Here is a 12,164-nt window from a genome sequence, read left to right as displayed (position 1 = left end):
GCTGCCCCACCCACTGAAACCCTTGGGTTTGAAAAGGTTCCCCACCTTTCTTTGAGGGGAAGGGCCATAGCTTAATAATAGAGCGTCTGCTTTACATGCAAAAGGTTCCCAGTTCAAATCCTGGTGTTTCCTGCTAGGGATGGGAGAGACTCCCTACCTGAAACACTGGAGGGAGCTATTGCCAGTCAATATAAACAACAGTGAGCTAGGTGGACCACTGGCTTGGCTCAGTCTAAGACAGCATCCTATGTTCCTTGTTGCGTAGGTACAGACATTCTACACAGTCGGTAGGTATTGATACCCTTAGGATTTCAGTTGCATAGCCTGGACAGCCTGCACCTTCATGTAAAACAGCAGCAAACTGTTGGATACCACGGGGATTGAAGCAGCAGCCCTGTGGGATTCAGTAGCAGTTCTCCTGCATCAGCAAAGATGCTGTTTGCATTACAAACCATGGTTTGGAGACCTCAGAGACCAATCGCGTGCCCTATCCTGCTCTGTGGGTGCAACTTGGCACTCTCTCTCACACTCTCTCGCTCCCGGTCTCTCTCTCCTTCCAAAATAGAACAGAAGAGGAGCCTTGCTGGATCAGAACCAATGACCCACCTAGTCCAGCATCCTGTTCCCCACAGAGGCCAACCAGGTAACTGCAGGAAGCCCTCCGCTTGGCCTGCGCTCAACCTCCGCAGCTCCTGAAAACTGCTGCAATGGCAGCAATGATCTGCCCCCAGTATTTCAACCTTAGTAAAAGTAAAGGGACCCCTGACCATTAGGTCCAGTGGTGACCGACTCTGGGGTTGTGGCACTCATCTCGCTTTATTGGCCGAGGGAGCCGGCGTACAGCTTCCGGGTCATGTGGCCAGCATGACTAAGCCTCTTCTGGCGAACCAGAGCAGCACACGGAAACGCCGTTTACCTTTCCGCCAGAGTGGTACCTATTTATCTACTTGCACTTTGACATGCTTTCGAACTGCTAGGTTGGCAGGAGCAGGGACCGAGCAACGGGAGCTCACCCCGTCATGGGGATTTGAACCATCGACCTTCTGATCAGCAAGCCCTAGGCTCTGTGGTTTAACCCACAGCGCCACCCACGTCCCCTTCAACCTTAGTACCTAGCTGGAAACCAAAGGAGAAGATTGTTCTTACAGCTGGTAATAATTATAATGCCATATCCAGAACAGGTTAGTGCAAGAATCCCATCCACCTGGGCCTTTTAAATGGGCATCAGCTAAGGGACTGAGATTCAATTCAGTCCACATTTCCATGCGAGCTTGCCTATTTTCATTTCCTGAAACAATAAGCCAGAGGTAGGGAACCTCAGACCTGAGGGGTGGATGTGGCCCTGCAAACCTCTCTATGTAGCCCTCAGGACTCTCCCCACTGTTCCTGTCCTAATCCCCCTTGAGTATTTTTGCCTGGCTGGCCTGTGTCCTTGAACTCTAATATCATTATCCTCTCTTGCATGCCTGGATGGAGGACAGAGAAGAGTGGGAGAGTCAATGGGCAGAAACCAGGCAACTGTCTGAAAGAAATGTGCCCATTCACTGCTTTGCCCACTTTTGCTTCTGGCCCTGTCAGTGTTGGCATGTAGTACGTTGTCCAGAAAGGAATTTGGACCAGGGGGATGAAAAAGGTTTCCCCACATCTGCACTACACAAACCTGAAATAATGGGAAACAGAGCATAACAAGAGCTGGATGGCAGCCACGTTGGCTATCTCTGACGCATTGGGAACTGGACTCCCATGACATCTGAAGGCCAACCATGTTGGCAACCTCTGATCTAATGGGAAATGGAATCCAACAATATCTGGAGGGCAACCACCTTGGCTACCTCTGATCTAATGGGAAATGGAATCCAACAACATCTGGAGGGCAACCACCTTGGCTACCTCTGATCTAATGGGAAATGGAATCCAACAACATCTGGAAGGCAACCACCTCAGCTGCTTCCTCACCCCAAACAGGGGGGAATTAATGGAAGATGGACATGTCAACAGCTGTTAGCCAGAACAGCCAAATGGAGTGGTCATGTTCCAGAGGATTCTGAGTAGAGGAGACGCAGAGGAGAAGCCAATCAACCTTCCTGTCCACCAGCTTGTGAACATCTGGCTGAAGGTATAAACAGATTGCTGGACTGGATGGATCTTGGCTGGATCCAGCAAACCATTTTTATGGACAGCAAAGCAATTTGGGTATGCCAGTGTAGGCTGCATACTAACAGGTCCTGTAAGCCAGAAAGTGTGTGGGGAGATTTGTGAGTTTGAGCCAGGATACAATCTTTTCGAGAAAACCCTAGTGCAGTTCCACCCTCCCTCACTCTCAATTGCGTGCGCTCGCTCTCTCTCTCTTATGCACAGAATTAGATATGAGCTCAGTGGTTCCATCCAACTATTTTCTGAACATTTTTGGCAAACACAGAATCAGAGTCAATTAACTAATTAAAACACACACACACACACACACCACTGTAAGTTGCCAGAGATTAAGGCTAAGCATGTTTACAGCTGTTTGTTTAAGCAAATAACCTATTTGGTAATTAAAATTTCACTTTTGCTACTAGTTGCATTATTATTACTATTATTTATTTATTTTTAAAAAAGGCTTCATCTCTTGTAGACAAATTACTTCATGCAGAAGGCTAATTGCACTTATTCAAGGAGAGCAATTAATGGGGGACATTGTGCCTGAGATGTTGTGCTTTGCCATTTAATGCTGCAAAATATAAGCTCAGGCAGATTTAATGTTTTGAGTTATGAAAGTAAAGGGGGAGGGACAGAGGTCACACAACTCTGCACCATGTGTTCGCGAAACCTATGCATTACGTCTGTATGCTGATGTATCTTTTCCCCCGAATGTGTTTCTAGTTCCCTTTCCATCCTGAAATTGTTCAGGCTTTGGTCCTTCCCAGAGGCATAGGAAGGTCAGGTGGTACCCAGTGTGGAAAATTTCTTGTCAACCCCCCCCCCCCCAGCATTGATTGATTTATTATTTATTTGTTGCCTGCAAAAGGTGAAGGCAAGGCAAAGCCTAATCTACTCAGCCTAGTCTCATTTTATTCACATAGGCCAACTTTCCAGGACCCGGGGAGCCCAGCGGAGGGTCGGGCAGTAGGGTGGTTCATAAAAAAAAAACACCCTTTTTTTCAAAATGCCTGCTTCAAATGTCTTATTTTACTAAACTAGGGATTACATATCTACATCTGAAATTTAATGCATATCAGTTAATATCTTGACCCTGCTCCACTGAATTGAAATTTTAGCGACATAGGGAAACGGCCAAGTAAACAGCTATTTTCATGGAGGAGGGTCAAGATATTAACTGATATGCATGGAATTTCATATATAGCTCTATAAGCCCTATTGTAGTAAGATAAGACCTTTGGAGCAGGCATTTTTTTAAAAAAAGTTTTTTTTATGAACTGCCCTAGTAGGGCAGTAATTGTTCCTTGATAATTTGTCACCCCCCTCCATGGTGGCACCCGGGGCAACCCAGCTCCCTTCCAGTGTCCCTGCTCCTTCCACAAAAACAGGAAGTTGCCTTATACTAAGTCCGATTGTTGGTCCATGTACATCAGTATTGCCTACACTGGCTGTCAGAGTAGGGTTTCAGACAAGAGCCTTTCCCAGTCCTGCCTGAAGATGCTGGAGGTGGAACCTGGGATCTTCTGCAAGCCAGGGAGAAGTTCTACCACTGAGTTTCAGCTCCGTCCCTTGGAAAGCGGAACAATCTCTTCGCATGTACACTTCCCCATCGGCTGAATACCTGAGAGCTCTAGCTCCATTGCCCTTCTGAACATAAGAAACAAAGAAGAGCTTGCTGGATCAGACCAGTGGCTCATCTAGACCAGGACTGTGTTCTCACAGATGCTTATGGGGAGCACAGCAACCTTCTCCCCATCTGTGATTCCTAGCAGCTACCATTCCAAAGCACACTGTCACTGATGGTTGAGATAGAACACAGCCATCAAGGGTATGCTGAGAATAATTCAGACGACACTTTCTTGATGGCTCAGTTGGTAGGGCATGATACTCTTAACCCCAGGGTTGTGGGTTTGAGCCCCAAACTGGGCAAAAAGAGTCCTGCATGGCGGGAAGTTGTATTAGATGACCCTTGTTGTCCCTTTCAACTCTACAATTCTATGAACTATGACAGAGGAAGGATTCCTTCTTTGACAACACCAACTCTTTGGAACACCTTTGCCAGAAAGGCCCACCAGATCACCTCCCTGTTCTCCTTCCATGAGCCATGGAAGACGTTCCTTCCTTTCTAATGCTCGTCCTGGTCTCTGATGTGGAGGCCTTACGGGTGAGCATAATACTAATTGAAACACACAGAGACGCTTACCCTGCTGATGGAATAAAGCAGTCCTGGCCTGTCAGAGCAAACTCCAGTGAAGCAGAACCTCAGCTTCCAATAAAACAGGTGCTCCCAGATGAACGTGATGAGGCTGAGGGCCATGGCAGCAGCAAGCATGTAGAAGACACCTGCCATGTTGTCAATGTCCAGCTGGCTGCTCATGACCTCATTCTTCTCATTGTGGCAAATGCCTGTCAGCCACAGAGTTTCCAGTTCCTCCATTTCGCCTGGAAAACAGGAGAACAAAATAATAATGAGGTCCTAACAGTTAAGGTATGGAAATCCAAGAAGATCTCAGGGGTGGAAACCAGTGAGATGTTTCTATGCTGCATGGGCGTCAGGGCTCAGCCCTGCCCAGACCTGGAATCAGAGGTCTCAGAGAAGGAGCAAGGCTGCCACCGGCAGCTCTCCACAATGCCAGTTCCCCTGAAGAGGCATTAGAGATGGATATCCCTGTCCCAGGAATTGAGGTTCTCATGCCAGCTGCCTGGGTTCCTGGCTGGTTCTCAGATTCCTCCCCACAATCTCCGTCAAGGCCACAGGGGCAGGGTAGACACCAAGACATACAGGAGTGTCAGGGCCGCCTCAAGGACTGCCTCACCATGTACAAACTAGCCTGTGACTTCCATCAGAGACCTTTCTCCGTGTGCCCCATCTGAGGGAGATGTGAAGGATGGCTACATAAGAACAGGTCTTATCAGTGGTGGCCCCCGATCTGTGGAATGTTCTTCCCATAGAGATGTGCCTGGCACCATCACCAGACTAAGACCTTTTCATTCAGTCAGGCCTTGACTAATTAGGGTACTTCTATTTTTTCATATATATATTTAATTTAAAAAATTCAGTTATGCATTTTCCACATTTATACATTCCCCAGAAATAAATCAGTTGCCAACTTCCCTTCCTCCCTTTCCATGGTTCTTTTTAGTTTTCCATTATTGCTGTATATTCTATTCAAACATTCTCATTCCCCCCCTCATTTGCATATTGCCACAACATAAAATTATACTGTTGAATTTACACTATTCCTGTTACCGTTTTCACTTGCTGGCAGTTATTTTCCAGATACGCTGCAAACATTGTCCATTCCTCTTAAGTTATTTCTAACGGCGCTGAGTAGGACTCATTTTTGATATATTATTGGATGAGCATTTCAGTCTTCATCATTTCATTCCCCACCACCACCTGTTTTTAAACTGCTTCTATTGATTATGTTTTATCTTGCAAAGTCTCTTTGAGGTGTCTCTTTTTGGTGTAAATAAATAATATTAAACATGCCCATAAACTGCACATGAGGCTACTCAGGAGAATGGGGAAGCCTTGGAAGCACCTCGCCAGAGTTTCAGGGATCCAGGAAAAGATGGAGCTTCCAGCTCGTATCTTCTTTTTCTTTTGCGATCACTCATAGCCGAGTAAGATTGTCTTCCATAAACACGGTTTTAAAAGTAAGTCCGTAAGTGACTGTGGAGGCTGATTCTGGATCCACACATCCTTCCACAGTGGGGACAGAGGTTTCCGGGCAGAAGTTGATCATGGTGAGGGTTTGCCAAGTGTGTCTTCCTCTTAGCGCATTTCTCCCTTGCGCCCTGAGTTCGAGCATCTTCAAAGCCCATGACACCTTTGGTAAAGGCTGTTCTCCAACTGGAGCGCTCACAAGCCAGTGTTTCCCAGTTGTCGGTGTTTATACCACAAGCTCCCAGTCTGAGCTGCTGAAGCCACAGCTGCCTAATACAGTGGAACCTCGGGTTGTGAACGTGATCCATGTGGGAGGCACGTTCACAACCCGCAGCGTTCGCAACCTGCAGTGCCACATCTGTGCACACGCGTGACGCAATTCGGTGATTCTGCGCATGTGCAAGCACCGAAACCCAGAAGTAATCCATTCCGGTACTTCTGGGTTCGGCGTGTCCGTAGCCTGGAAATGTGCAACCCACAGCATTCGCAACCTGAGGTATGACTGTAGCTCCAAACTCCTGCCTTCTTGGACTTGGGAAAGGGATAGTGTAACATGTTATGTCCTGTTCCTAAAAGCAATACAGTGCTAGAGGGGGGATGCCCATGGGAAATAAAATAAAATAAACTCCCCAAGAACTTACTTCAGACATTCTGTAACTTCCTTTTTTGAAGTTTGTGCTATGACTCTAGTTTTCATAAATGTTGGTGCCCATTCTACTTATTTTATGCTACTTTTATTTACTTTATTCCTTTTTAATATTCCTTTCAAAATTATTATCTTTATTCTTATTCTCCTTCACATCTGTAAATGTATCCTATGTGCTTCTAATCACAGTTTCCGAATGCCGGTCTTTGATCATTAATAATAAAGATCTGATTTGATTAAAAAAAACCCCCACCAAATCACACACTTCAGATTGGGTAAAATGAGAAACTGGAACAGAAAAAATTATTCAGTCCTATCTGTAGTATTTCTGCACAATATTGGTGATTCCTGTCCAGCACTTCTGAGAGACAACTGTGAACATAACTCACTTCACTGGTATCTGCCTGTCCCTATTGATTTGTACTGGTGTGGAGCTGGGCAGAATGGAACTTCTTTCAGCCAGTTTGCAATGCTAATAAGAGCGAGGAATAATTATGCAATAAAGCAACATTGTGCATATACCAAAGTCAGTACAGTATTCTCGGTTCCCCTCATCACCCCCCCCCCAAAAAAAACCCCTGATGGCTTTTTGTTGCTGTTTCTGTATAGCTGTTAAGAACTGCTGTGATAAGAAGACGTCTCCTTTTGTTACAAAGCTGATGTAATTAGAGAAGGGAAAGTGGCTATTCAAGGCAGGACAAAGAGTAAATCTCTCATGGCTTGTGGGGTTGTTGGGGGGAGGCTTGTGGAGAGAGAAAATCACGATCGAGGAGAACTTTGAAAGAAATCGTTGAATAAGTCACTGCAAATCGCACCAGACTGATGCATTGCACATCACTCCCACCTAAATGCTTTTAGCTTCTGTGAATGCCGGAGGGCTTCCCATCTAAGGCGGTGAGGACTAAAGTTAAGAAGAGGAGACATCCTGAATGAAAGCAAAGTGGGGGTGGAGGGAAAGAGAAATGTCTTGCAGCTTTCTTAAAAAGAAATTAGCAAAATCATTAAGGATTCTCCCACCACCCACCTACCCACTTTCTAGGTGCCTTCTGGCCTCCGCGACTTTAAAAAAATGTTTATTTTGTGCTTCAAATTTTTCCTCTGCTGCCATAATATTAAAAAAAGAAAAAAAATCTGGAAAGATGGCTGAGTCAATCATGGGTCAATCATAGCCGGTCAAGGGGTCCAACTTGGCCCACTAAGCCATTTCCCCCAGATCATGCCCACCCTCCATTTAACTGATGTCACTGGTGATGGCAGCTGATGGGCTGGAGGACAGGGTTTAATCCTGCATCGGCTGTGCAGCCCTGTTTCCAGTAAAGGGACAGGATCACACAGCCTTGTTGTTGTTTAGGCGTTTAGTTGTGTCCGACTCTTCATGACCCCATGGACCAGAGCATGCCAGGCACTCCTGTCTTCCACTGCCTCCCGCAGTTTGGTCAAACTCATGCTGGTAGCTTCAAGAACACTATCCAACCATCTCATCCTCTGTCGTCCCCTTCTCCTTGTGCCCTCCATCTTTCCCAACATCAGGGTCTTTTCCAGGGAGTCTTCTCTTCTCACGAGGTGGCCAAAGTATTGGAGCCTCAGCTTCACGATCTGCCCTTCCAGTGAGCACTCAGGGCTGATTTCCTTCAGAATGGATAGGTTGGATCTTCTTGCAGTCCAGCTCTCACTTCCATGGGACTCTCAAAAGTCTCCTCCAGCACCATAATTCAAAAGCATCAATTCTTTGGCAATCAGCCTTCTTTATTGTCCAGCTCTCACTTCCATACATCACTACTGGGAAAACCATAGCTTTTACTATACTGACCTTTGTTGGCAAGGTGATGTCTCTGCTTTTTCTCCCATCCTAGGCAGCAGTATTTCATCTGCAAGGCTCACCAGTGAACAAACGTCAGCAAGTTAGTCCACTGTGGGATGTAATGTGAGGATACCCAGAGCTTACAGTGTTAACAGCTCAAGGGAAATGATGTCCTGTCACTGGGGGTATGTTCGCATCTTTGTTATGTGAACGTTTTTACTTTCTGTTTTGGCTGTGACAGGAGAAGCATCAGCCTTCGCTATCTCCTGGTTGTTGTTTTGCTGCTGTACAATACAGCTTTGTAGAATAGAAGCAGCTGTTTTATGAGAGTTTTACTGCATGGCTAAGACTCCTTCCACACAGGCACCGCTGCGCAAGATACTCTGCTGTAGCCGGGAGAAGCAGTTTGGCACAATGGAAGCGGACTAGACGCCACAACAGTCCCGCTGTTCGCAGCCTTGCCAGACTCTCAACGGAACATGTAATCCACTGGGAGCAGTCAAGTTCAGCATTCCTTGTTTTGCTAGAGTGGTCATGCAGGGCATGTTGGTTCAGTCAGTTGAACTTCCTGTTCCTCCTGGCCTGGAGCATCCTTTCTTGCATGTGACTGGTAGGTGGGCGAGACCTTTCCAGACCTAGTAAAAGGCCAAGTCAAGCAGCCACTTCTTCCCTCTCTCTGATCTTCTTTTTCAAACTTCCTGATTCACCTGGACTGGACTGCTGGCTGCCAGCCAAGCAGTCCCCCAGGTTATCTCCCATATGGGGTAAACCTGTTTGTACATGTTTGTAACTTTAAGCCTAAAAACCTGCCTTCAGGGATCACACTGTGCTCTGCCTGATCGTGAGGAGAAACTACTTTTTGTTATTTATGAATAAGACTGTTATGTCTTTATTCTTTTAGGAGGGCTCCAAGGGGGTCTTACCAGGAATAATAAGACATATCTCAATCTGGGCAAGCCAGATTGAATTGTTTGTTGTCTCATGCGAGTTTGCAGCCAGCTTTGTGCTGCATAAAAGGGGGAATGCACTCTGCTATATAAAGAAACTTGCTAGCGCGAGTTAGGAAGGGTATTAAGAATCAATATATCCTCTCCTGCCACCCTCAACATTCCCACATCCACACGGTCACCCTAGAGTCAAATGAAGCACAGGATGACACACACAAGAGCTTTCCAAATAATGCATTTACCCTGCGCTGAGAGGCCATTTGAGGATGAAAAAGTTGACCGGCTTCAAAACAACAAGCAACCTCTCCTTGGAACAGAGATGACTGAGTAATAGCTATCAAGGCTATTTGAAAGCTAATAGCTACCTATAGTCTGCCGTGACCCTGTTCTTCAAAGCTCAGTAGGCTTTGGATTGTTAAGCAGAACATCTGATATTTCTCTCTCTCTCTCTCTCTCTCTCTCTCTCTCTCTCTCTCTCTCTCTCTCATATCATGCCAGGCAAAGCATAATCCCCCGGCTATATCCCCTCTCTACTCCAAAGGAAACAGTGGGAACACCGCACTGGGAATGCTTTGCAGAAAAAGTTCAGACTGGTTGGGGGAGAGGAAAGAAAGGATGCTTTATGATGCCGGTGGCTGCAATCCCCAGCACCACAGTTCACCCTCCAGGTAGGAAGCAGGCTCAGCCTCCAACATTATCATAAATGACATTTCTCCCAGAGGAATGAATGGGCAGTTTGATGGGGCACTTGTTACAAAGAAGGCAGAATTGGAACCTCCCATCTGATTCCAGTGGTCCGGCTTTTGTTGACAGGACAGTATCTTGGCAGACTCGGTGGACGTGCTGTGCTCCTCAGGGTTCCATGATGAAATATTTAAGCCTTCTGTCAATTTCTCCAGTTTAGGAAGACTGGAGCTTCGTGCTCAGAAGGTGCTGTTGCCCATAGGAGCTAAGGCCCATTGGGTAGAAGGCAGGGAGGCCAACAGCAGGTGGCGCCAGAGCCAATGAAAGGCACTGCCAACTCCTCCTAGTTTTCTCCTCCTTCTGAATACTACAAGGGCAACATTGTTTTGACAAGCTTTTCCACCTGGGTGAAAAGATCTCTGTCTTAGCTGTTCGTTTCGTGTTGTTCTTCAATCTGCCTTCCTTCCTCATTTATTTTGGACTGTTTTTAAAGATATTTTAAGGTGCTTTTATGGTGTTTAGCAATCACCCTGACATACATGCAAAAGGTGATACATAAATACATGAAGAATAAGCTTATGAAAAGAGGAAGCTGAACTATGCTCATCATCCTGAAATGAAAAGCAGAACTTTACAAATGAATTATATTTTAGGTGGCTCAGGGAACTTTGTTATGGTGTGGCCTAATAATTTGGTAAATTATTATTATTATTAATCATCATCATCTTAATTGTTAGATAATGGTTATAATCAACTAATAGCAATTAATGTTAATAATTTAATAACATAAATTCTTAATTCTTAATACTTTAGTAGTGGTGGTATCCTGGTTTTTTCAGCACCTACTGAGGATGTTCCTTTTTCAAGAATCCTCTTGCATGGAGATTTCTTATCCTAGTCTCTTTCTGTATCAGATCTGAAATGGTTTCCTTAATTGTTTTTATTGCGAATTTTTCTACTGATGCTTTAATTACTGATCACTCTGGGTTGTTTGATGGGAGGCAATGCATAAATGAAATGAAAAGAATGAATAAGAAGAAGAAGAAGAAGTTTGGATTTGATATCCCGCTTTATCCCTACCCTAAGGAGTCTCAAAGCGGCTAACAATCTCCTTTCCCTTCCTCCCCCACAACAAGCACTCTGTGAGGTCCGTGGGGCTGAGAGACTTCAGAGAAGTGTGACTGTCCCACGCTGCATGTGGAGGAGTGGGGAATCAAACCCGGTTCCCCAGATTACGAGTCCACCACTCTTAACCACTACACCACACTGGCTCCTCTTGCCCCTCTTGCAAGAACACCTCAAGCAGGAAAGAAAAGTCCTTCTGACTTACCATCACCGACAAATTGCAGCAATGCAAGATCGATGGCCCTTTTCCACGGCGACCCCTTCTGGAGAGCGATCCCATAGCCCGTCGTGGCAAAGATGTACCCACTGCCGATGGTCACCAGCTTGCACCCCTCATCCCGCCCGGCCTTGTAATTCAGCACCGCTGCATCATAAATGAAAGCATCCAACTTCCTAAAATAAAAAGTGGTGTTTTACAAGACACATTCAAGACAGCAGGCAAGTGAGCTCACAATTGTGCCCCTTGGCGTTGGTGGCCTAGCGGCACTCAGAAGGATTCTCCAGCAAGGTTAAATAATAATTTATTTATTTTTATTTATACCCCACCCTTCCCGGTTCAGAAAACTGGGCTCAGGGCAGCTAACAACAAATTGAAAACACTTAATTGATGCAACCAAAAACAGCATAAAATACAGTATAAAACATGAATAACAATAAATTCAGAATTCAAAAATCAATTTAGGGGGGAAATCTATCCAATAAACATTAGATGATCACCAGGGTTAGCTGGCTAAATTAGTCCTACTTAGGCCAGTGAGGAGACCAGGGGAGAATTAGCTGTGGGATCCCAGAGCGGGTAATCTTCATAAAAAGGGGAGGGGGAGAAAAGGTTAAGAGGCTTCTGCACTTTCAAACAATGACCAGGAGAGGAAAGAATAATCTTACAAATTTAAGGAGTTAACTGCCATGGGTTACAGTAGGGCTGCCACCTTTGTTCTGGCAAAATACAAAATACAGGACACGGAGGGGCTGAAGTAATCCACTGCAATCTGTCTAACAGGATGGCCCCTCTGGAATTTGTCACACACACACAAACACACACGCATGCATTTATAAATCTTCCTGTGCCTGGTTACCCAAAGCTTAAATACACATCATTTCACACACTCTTTCATATATATATATATATATATATATATTTGCTTTCGT

At 45.5% G+C, this 12,164-nt stretch overlaps 2 protein-coding genes across 3 annotated transcripts in view; both read right to left on the bottom strand.

Moving 5' to 3' along the window:
• The window catches only part of LOC310831093 (myosin-11), a 1,553,087-nt gene that overhangs the window by 656,062 nt on the left and 884,861 nt on the right, over positions 1-12,164 (bottom strand). The gene's annotated exons all lie outside the window — the stretch shown is intronic.
• The window catches only part of GRIN2A (glutamate ionotropic receptor NMDA type subunit 2A), a 213,513-nt gene that overhangs the window by 4,867 nt on the left and 196,482 nt on the right, over positions 1-12,164 (bottom strand). For both annotated transcript variants that reach the window (XM_083711283.1, XM_083711282.1), the window contains exons 12-13: positions 11,221-11,408; positions 4,346-4,584 (exon numbers count right to left, since the gene is read on the bottom strand). In XM_083711283.1, the coding sequence (XP_083567409.1) occupies positions 4,346-4,584; positions 11,221-11,408 (427 nt within the window). The remainder of the gene's footprint in view (positions 1-4,345; positions 4,585-11,220; positions 11,409-12,164) is intronic.

The sequence above is a fragment of the Podarcis gaigeae genome, assembly GCF_964106915.1.
Source record: "Podarcis gaigeae genome assembly, chromosome: 14".
Lineage (NCBI taxonomy): Eukaryota > Metazoa > Chordata > Lepidosauria > Squamata > Lacertidae > Podarcis > Podarcis gaigeae.
Note: the sequence above shows the minus strand (reverse complement) of the source record. Positions and strands in the feature narration are given on the sequence as shown.